This window comes from Pteropus alecto, unplaced genomic scaffold, assembly GCF_000325575.1.
Source record: "Pteropus alecto unplaced genomic scaffold, ASM32557v1 scaffold109, whole genome shotgun sequence".
Classification (NCBI taxonomy): domain Eukaryota; kingdom Metazoa; phylum Chordata; class Mammalia; order Chiroptera; family Pteropodidae; genus Pteropus; species Pteropus alecto.
The window spans coordinates 1,236,360-1,246,171 of NW_006494608.1; the positions used below are offsets into that span (position 1 = coordinate 1,236,360).

The 9,812-nt window shown below is 34.5% G+C and overlaps 1 protein-coding gene across 2 annotated transcripts in view; it reads right to left on the bottom strand.

Moving 5' to 3' along the window:
* VPS41 (VPS41, HOPS complex subunit) overlaps window positions 1–9,812 on the bottom strand; it is a 167,008-nt gene that overhangs the window by 92,808 nt on the left and 64,388 nt on the right. For both annotated transcript variants that reach the window (XM_025041919.1, XM_006925337.3), the window contains exon 5: window positions 7,458–7,532. In XM_025041919.1, the coding sequence (XP_024897687.1) occupies window positions 7,458–7,532 (75 nt within the window). The remainder of the gene's footprint in view (window positions 1–7,457; window positions 7,533–9,812) is intronic.

Genomic DNA, 9,812 nt, shown 5'->3' on the forward strand with positions numbered 1-9,812 from the left:
AAATGGCAAGATTTTTTTCTTTTTTCATGGCTGAATAATATTTTAATTATATATATACATACACACAAACATATATATATATATATATATATATGTCTCAACCATGAAGATTAATCACTGTGGTATGAGATTAAATGAACCACATTTCATTTACAATCTTATGCTTAATCTATTGAGAGTGTATAAATGTCTGATTTAAGTTTCTACCTATCAGTGCCTCCTTTAAAGTCGTTCTAGTCAACTTTATTCATGCTTAATCTCTTATCTGAGTGGTTTACTTAAAAAAAAAAAAAACTCTGAATAATATACATACTGTAAAGAGTAAAAACTATAAATTTACAGCTTGGCACAATTTTATGACATGACTATACCCCTGCAACCACCACCTGGATCAAGAAAAAGAACCCAAGAAGCTCCTATGTTTCCCTTCCCAGTCACAAACTACTCTGAAATCTATCACCATAGATAAGGTGTACTGGTGTTTGAATTTTATATAAATTAAACCATAAGCTATTTCACTGACTTCTTTCACTCAATATTTTCTTTGGGAGAATTATCCATACTGTTGTATGTAGTAGTTGCCGACTATTTTCATTGCTGTGTAGTATTTCAATGTATAAAATTTATGTATCCATCTTCCACTGATCATTCTTTCTATATTGGGGATATTATAATAATGCTACAATTAACACACTTCACAAATATTTTGATGCACTTATATACACATTTATGAAGGATATATTAACTAGAAATGGAATTGATGAGTCACAGGTTATGCATCTATTCACAATTAATAGACAGCCAAACTATTTCGAAAGGTGGTTTTGATCAATTTACTCTCTCACTCGCAGAACATAAGAATTCTAGTAGCTCTCAAACATTTGGAACTATTATTAGGGCCACTATTATTACTATTATTAGGGCCACTTAGAACTATTTCCCAGCACTTTGGATGTCCTCCCTGTTTTTCTGATTTCTAACAAAGTGGTATTATTTCTTTTTTTAAATTTTGTAAGAATTCACTAGTGAAGGTGTCTGGGTCTAATGGCTTCTTTATGATAAGTTTTTAATTATGAATTCAATTTCTTAAATAGATATAAAACTATTCAGGCTTTCGATTTCCTTTTGTTTTAATCTTTGGTAAGTTGTGAGTGGTTCATTATTGCAAGGTCAAAGAGGAAATTTTACTCATGTTATAATTTTTGAAGATAACTCTATTCACTAAAAGATAAAACCTTTAGGATACTCCATTCACTTTGTGACTACTGCTTTTATATCCTTGTGCCAAGTATGTTATTTGGATTCCAATAATAGCAAACGGTACAATGTAACACAAAAGGCATTTGATTTACCCTGAGGTAGTCTGTAACATGTAGTCTGGCAATACATGTATGCCCACCACGATCTTGTTTCTTATCATTTAGAGGGCATCAAATCATTACTTTTATATAAATATATAACCAAAGGATGCAATAATCTTCTTATAAAATAGTGCTTAAGAAGCAGGAAAGAAAAGCATTGCATTCAGATTTTACTCTACCCAACGGACGTTTAACTTGATTGATTCCCCAAATTCCAAGAAAATTAGATAAAAATAAGGTACTGCATTATCCGAATCTTAATGGAAGAGGAAATCACAAGTGGTCAACTTACTGAAGTTACCTCTATATAAAATCATGCTAAAGTAGGAAGTTTAAATTCTAACATAAGCTATTTCCATTCTGTATAACAATGTGACAACATGGTCCTGTGTCAAATCTTTTATTAATACTAATAACATATCTCTAAATGCTTCCACATACTTCACCTCAGTGGTTATCAAATCTGACTGCACTACACAGTTAACTAATGTCTAGACGCCACCCTGGACAAATTAAACTTTCTGGTAAAATAAAATTATATTTTTAAAGGTCTACAATTGACAAGATGCAGCCAGAACTGAAAATCCTGAACTACCTCATTTGGCCCTGATAGCAATACTGCTAGGTATGAGGGCTAACACCATTATGCTATTTAACAGATGATTCTGAAGAAAAATAAATGACTTGCCTAAGGTCATAAAAAGCAAGAAAAGTATTCTAAGCCCTATTCTTCTGCATACTATCATTATATGATAGTCTACAATTCGTAAATAAGGAATATATATTTCTAAAAGCAGGAAAAAAACATTAAAAAGTCCCAAATATTTGCCAAACAAAAGTGAAGGTGAATATTAGACTTTGAATTATGCAATTCTATGACAGAGGTTGAAAACTGGAGCAAACTATTCATTCAAAAGTATAAACTTCCTTCTGCCTATAGCAAGATAAAGATGATTTTAAGAACAAAAAGTAAGTGATGTTTATTGTGGGGAAAAGCATCATAAACAAATGATACACATGCCTGTTGAAATAGACTGAGGTATCAGTAGATGAGAAGATAAATATTAAGACTGTGAATCTAATGGTGAAGATTAAATTATAAGTTGCTGGGGTAAACGTCCCTTTAAATATTATGAATCCATACTGAAGATATGATAGTAAAGTGATGAGGAGGAATAAACAGAAAAGAGAACAAATCACAGAAGTTCCTACCTAGCAGGCTGATGCTTATCACTATTCTTGAGAACTAGTCAGAAGCAAAAATGCCACTATCATACCCAGAACGTTGACTGGAGGATTGTTTGCTGAAGGTGGTGAAGAAAGATTAGAACTCTTAGGTCACTCTCTAGTACTATGTTTAACAGAATAACATTTTCCTCAACTGTCCTTATTTTCTCCTGCAATATAAAAAAATAAGCAGGATGATTTTAAACCTTCAGTGTTTCAGTTCGTTTCACTTATGTGTCAGCCAAAACTAGTTGGTCACAAGTTATGCTACTAAAGCTAATAAAATCCAAAACAGGTTTCATTCATTTTCTCTCTCTCCCTCTCTCTCTTCCCCTCCCTCTCCCTCCCTCCCTCTTTATTTATCTTGCCAATTTTGTCAGTGAATACCGTACTCATCTGTGAAAAGATTCCATTGAATGACAGCCTGGAGAACTTTTAGGAAGACCTCATCTAAGAATTAGATAAAAGTTAAAATAGACAGGATCCTTTTGAAAAATGAAATCTCCTATAGCAGCCCTAACGATCTCCCCTAATTGGTCAACAAAAATACCTAATGAAGGAAAATAAAAAATTCAGAACAATTGGCCTTATAGTCAATCTACTACAAAGTCCTAGAGGAGTTCTCATTAACTACAAAACCACAGAGCCATATGAGGTCCACTAAAGGTATGTGATATGTGTTTTACCGCTTGAAGTAAAGAAGAGCTACCCTCATGAAACAAGGAAGGTATGTATCTCTCTCCACTTTAGCATGGATTTCTGTGTATTTGCCAATCAGAAAACTGGGTGAAAGACCATGTGATGTAAAGGGACTGTGAGTGAGGTGGCCAAAGTGTCAGACAATCCTCCCAGCTGGTACTTCCTTTGTAACAGCCTCCCACAAACCCAGCCTCCAAACAACAGGTCAAGAATTAGAACAGGGACAAACATGTAAGCTGCCATCACATCGAGGGAGGTAGCAGATGAGACCCTCACAGGGGAGATTCTGGTTTTCATATTCTCCACCTATGCAGTGTCACAGAGCAGGGAGAGATTATAAGAGAGGCTCCCACTTCAATCTGGGGAAGCTGCCTTAACTAACTACTTCTGGTCAAAGGAAACTGAGCTCATTAAAAGGACCTCTGTGTGGAGCTCAGAAGTGATTCTACAACACTCAAAACAGTAACGTGCAGAGCCAAGAGCAGTCAGACATGGATCTTTTTGCTAACCCAGGTTCAGAAAGAGCTCTTCTTGCTCTGGAATGGATAAGCAAGCAACAAAACCACACGCAAAGGCTATACAAAAAGAATACTGCAGAACACAATTTCTATGACTTGGAGGGAGAAAAAAACCATGCTTTAAAAAATGATTTAATAATAACCAGAAAAGCAAGGAACACTAGAAAACTCTTTGGCGACTTTGATAAGAAGACCTCCAAGAATCTGCTGCAGAAAGAATGATGATGTTGATGGTGATGATGATGAGGATGATAAAAGCTAACAATTACTATGTGTTTCTTCTGCTCCAGGTACTTCTGCAAACAACCTACATATATTAACTCATTTATGCCTCCTAATAATCAGTGTAGGAGGTACTGCTATTATCTCCATTTTATAGAAGAGGAAATAGATCGAGGCACAGAGAAATATGAATAAATTAGCTGACATCACACAGCTAAAACGTGCCTGGTAATTCCACTCCTAATCATTAGACAATATTGCCTGACACTCTAAGACATATAAGTTGTAATTAAAAATACACACACATATATATATATTTTTCAGCCATATATATGGTTGAATATAGAGCTAGGAGAGAGAGAAAGATTTCAGGAAAATTAAGAATGCAAAATGGAATAAAACTACTCTAAAAAGCAAAACTGACAGTGGAAGAAAAGCAAATCAACAAAGTGAACAAACAAGTAGGAAACTCTGATTACAAAGAAATGAGAGGATAAAAACAACGAGAAAGCAAAGCACATATGTGGTGGGGGTGTGTGTGCACCACACAATATGACCAATTTTTCTTACCACATGTATTTCAGAAAGGAGAGAAAGAATGAATAGTGCTTATCCATTCACTCTCTTATCTTGAAAAGTTTAGGTACAATAATTTGGGAGGGGAAGAGGCCAGACTGCAATGGGTTAAGAAATAAATGGTTAGAAATAAAAACAGTTAATATAACTGAGAGTTCACCACACACCTGGCACCTCACAACATTCTTATGCAGGACTTCCACTGTGCCCAGTGCCCACACAGCTGAGGAAGCAGAGGCACTGGGAGAGCAAACAACGTGCCCAACCTTACCCGACGCAGAGCAGTGGGGCTGCCGCCCAGGCAGGTGAAAAGCAGAGCTCTGCTCATAGCCTCTGCACGATACTGCCTCCAGCCTAAGTATTATTGAGTTTCTTTGAAGAAATGAAAACAAATGGAACTGAAGCAATAATCAAAATCAGAACTGAAGTAAACTTTCCTGAAATGAAAACAATACTTCAGAATATGGATCAAAAGGACTTACTGTGTTACAGACAAAATTAATGAAAACAGACCCAAACAAGACTTTAACTTAGCAAACTGAGTTACAAGGGCCATTTATTATCGTCATTGTTGTTATTGTTATTAGTCTGAGCTCCAAGGCAGGACAAGAAAAAAATTAAAAAGGTTTTGTGAAAGAACAAAGTATGCCCGCCTCAGACATGTCTACAAAAATAAATGTCAGACAAAAGGGAGCAACATCTCCAAAATTTTGAGAAAATATTTCAATACAGAACTCTATACTAAATAGATTCTAGTTTATGTATGAAGGCAATCTATGTAAGAGATCAGAAAATAAACAATATATGTCCTTATCAGAAAGTTACTTAAAACTGTATGCCAGTAAACTGAAACTATACACACACACTCTCGCTCTCTCTCTCTCACACATATAAGTATATTTCAAAACTTAGAACTCAAGCACAGAGAAGCCATGAAATAAAAAGACAGAATGAGCAGCAGCTAAATAAACAGAAAATTTTAAACTGTTAGAATTATAACTTTAAAACTGAATATAGATATCAAAGGTTATCCTTGAAAAAGAACATAATTATTTATCTAGAAGTCTTAATACACCAAGGAAAAATAATAACAAGAGCCATTTAAAGACACATTTGATCTAGATATCTGGAATTTATCTTCAGAATAATCTTTATTTTATCATCACTAATCACTTTACTAGATCTCCCTATACTAGCTACTCAATTTTTATAATACTAGCCCATGGTTAAGAGCTAGCTAACATAAAAATGTACATTGAAGTACTTATTTTCAATTCTATCAATGCTAATAAATGACAAAAGCATTTTAAAAAATGTTATCATGGGTCTATACCAAAATACAGCAGTTATAAATATTACTAAACTAGGAAAACAGGTTTGCCAAGAAGTGTACCAGATGTCTGAGTCATCTCATTATCCACTAGATATAATAGTTAAAATATCCCCCTCTGCCACATCAAATAATAATTCTTCAATATTTAAAGTGCTGAAAATTCCTAGATGAAGTATCTTCATAAAAATTCTTTTCTAATTCAAAAAATGACTATTCTTTCAACAAATTAGTTCAATTTAATTGGTTATAAGCCCAGAAGGAATCCTTCATCATTAAGAAAACAAAATGAAAATGATCTTTCTTACAAATACGTGAATACAAAAATTTTTCAATAGTTTGAATAATTCTTCTCACTTTCTGCACATACCAACTCCTCCCTCAATCTCTCTTTGACAGTCTGGTTCATCTCAGAATTTCATAAGGTACTATAAAATTTGACAGTGCTTTTTGAAAAGCACAAGTGTTCCAATTACTATTTCAAAAGACTTTAAGAAACATTAGGCTGAGATATATAAAATCACTTTTGTATGTCAAGAAGATTTCATTTTTCTTTTAACAGATTAAATGAGTATAAATCTTTTATACTGAGTACATTGTTTTTAATTTACTCATCCTAATGGCTCATTGAATTTAGATCACATAAAAACCTACAAATAATTAGATTAGGAAATCTATTCTCTATAGTCAGGAATAGGTAAGGTTCTGTAATGATTCTTAATGCACTCTCTTCATAAACTATTATTTTAGAGAAGTAGCTTAAATACACTGTGCATTAGAATTTTATCACTGCGAACCAACATTAGAAAAGACTTCCACTGACTGAAAAACAAAAAAGACATTCTTATAAGTGGAAAATCAATCACCACAACCACTAAATGTCACAGCTCAACATCAGCAAGAAGAACTGATAATTGTTAGTTATACACTGCACAAATGATGTATGTCCTCGGTCGAGGAAGTGGGTGCCAGGTTTTTAGAAAACTGTACATATATTGATTTTACATTTATTTAATGTGGCCATTGTAAGACACTTTATTCTTCTGATAAACTATGATTGCTTATCAAAAGATTCTATAATTCAAGAGAAACATTCATAACATGTGAAAATGAAAACCACCGGCCCATAGAAATCGTGCCCACAAAATCCAATTTTGTGGATTTATGGCAGAAAGGCATTAAACTACTGTCTTGCAGGAACTGCAGACTAGTCACTGAAGTATAAGTGGCATAGCAGTAATGATTAAGGTGACACGTTCTCCCTGACACAACTGCTAATCAGCTTAATACCAGTTACGTAAATGACATTCTTGTAATTAATTTTCCTAAGGCACATTTGTGCAAAATATATTTTACTTTAATTATGAGCAATCGGAAGCAAGTCCAATATCCTCCCCTCCAACAAAAAAAAGGCAAGTTTCTCTTAATGCAGGTATACAGTAGGTAGAATGCTCTTCCAAGCACTTGGAGTTAGGGAACATCCCAGTCCTCAGTGAGAGAGCAGAGCTTTCAACATCATCATACCTTGCCATCTTCTGAACACACACCCATGTGTTCTCCACTTTCATCCAGGCTAATCTGATTTATCTTCACAGGACTCTATCAAAAACAAAAAAACAAAATAAAAACATGTAAAAATTTAGGAAAATATATATCAGTAATCAAATGCCATGGCTCTTTGTAAAATTTAAAAGATATAAGTTGTCTATTAGCTTAGATGCATGAATCCAAGACATTTTCTGTTTTTGTAAATGAAAACAGTAAAATACAACTTTGTTCCCAGACATATATTATGCCCAGAAACCTAAAATTTTCACAATTATTTATTTCACATACTTCGAGTCCCTAAAACATTTTTCTTACATGTTATATACTTTTTATTTGTTCTGTTCTATTTACTCCACACTCTTAAAATTTTACTCAACCAAATCTATTAAAAGAACAAAACAAAAGCCAAAGAAAATTATGACGTAAAGAAAAGTTTAAGTTGTTTTAGGTTGGTTCACCAGTCTATTTGTTCTTCTTTTATAAGTTACTAAATCAACTTTTATTTATACTTTACGCTTAGTACTTTCTGGGGGAAACCCATGGGATCTAGTTGATTTTAACTAACTTTGTTATCCCCCATTCTTTTGAGTAATCTCAAATTTAAAATATGTGAAGATACAAATCAGCCTTTCTACTTTGGATGTATTTTTCCCAAGTGTAAATACACAACCATACTTTTAATATTTTTCACAGCTTTCTAGCTCTCCATGTAGCCAACTATTTACTTACTAAAATATTCATACAGGTAGATATTCTAATAGAAGTAAAAAATCAGTGAATGTTGACAACAGTAAAAAATGGCGAGCTTTTTTTCTTCTTAAATAACAGCAGTTTCCAATTATCTTATGCAAAGCATGATAGGAACAAACTAACCATGAAAAGTAAGCCTTCATCAATTACAACAGAGCTTCGAATTAGTTTTTTTTTAAATATCTAACCTTAAAATAGTTTGGTTTGTTGATAAGTGAAAATACACAAAATTGAATGCTGGATCCTTCTTCAATGGAAAATGTTTCAGAGCCAGTAGGTGAAGGGAGGGCCGACCAAGACTCCCAGCCCTCAGAAAGGCCACCTATGGACTGACTGAGGCTGCTTAGAGAGATTCCCGTGGTCCAGACTGAGACAACTGGCCACAGAATCCTTTTCCATCTTGATCCCTAAATCATCACACAAGCTATCTCATTAAAAGTTCCTAGGATGTTAGACGAGGAAAGGAGCTTAAAAAGCAACTTGACCCATTTTACAGGAGAATAAACTGAAGCCCAAGGACAAGGATCACAACAGAGAAAGAAAAGAGCCAGAGCTCCAATCTGAGCACTGTGAAGAGAAATCCTGCAAAGGGAATAGTGTGATGGACAGCGAGGAGACGCAAAGCAAAGCAAAAGCAAAGCAAAAGCTGAATGGGAAAGCACTGGCACCAGCATGTCTGGACTTTTGGCTGAGAAGTCCAAATATTCAGCTTCTACAGTCATCTTTGGATAAACACTTTCCTCTTTGAATATCTTCTGTTAACAGATCTTTTGTTCACCAAACAACATTTTAATACCATTTTACTCTTGTCAAATACAAATCCCACATACCCTTGACTGTTATAATTGACATTTGATTATAATGTACTCAAATTATAATTTAATAGGTACATGGAGCCTGATCAATGTCAAGGTCTCCTGTCTGGTCCAGTATAGTACTTATCCACATGTGACTATTTATATAGAAAGTTATATTAGTTAAAACTAAACTAAATCAAGAATTCTGTTTCTCATTTACACCAATACATGCCAAGTGCTCAACAACCACATGTGACCAACTAAACAGTATTAGAAAGCACACAATATAGAAGGTTTTTACCACTGCAGAAAGTTCTACTGGACAGTGCAGTTCCAGGCCTACGAAACTGAGTCCCAATGCTGAATGTAATCCTTTACAAGGCCCTTCTTCACTGCACATAAAAAGTATATTTTCTTCTCACATACACATCAAAATTTGTGTAATTACAAAATCCGGCTCTTGGACTTGTACTTAAAAGGCTCACTGCCCGTGCTAACACTCTCTGAATCACACTGTGTGATTTTCAAAGACACAGCAGACACATAAAGTTGATCCTCACAGCCTCAGGGGAAAGCAGTCAGCACAAGATGGTTTATCTCCACATCACAGAGAGGAAAATGAGGCCTGAAGAGTTTATGCGAGCTGTCTAGAACCACAGTGACTACTACTCAGTGCCCAGGCCACACGGTGTTTATTCTATGTAGAATAAACCAAACTTTTCATTACAATGTTTCTTCCTGAGTAGAATCTGTTTGTACCACAGCTTAAGTAATATGGGGGGCG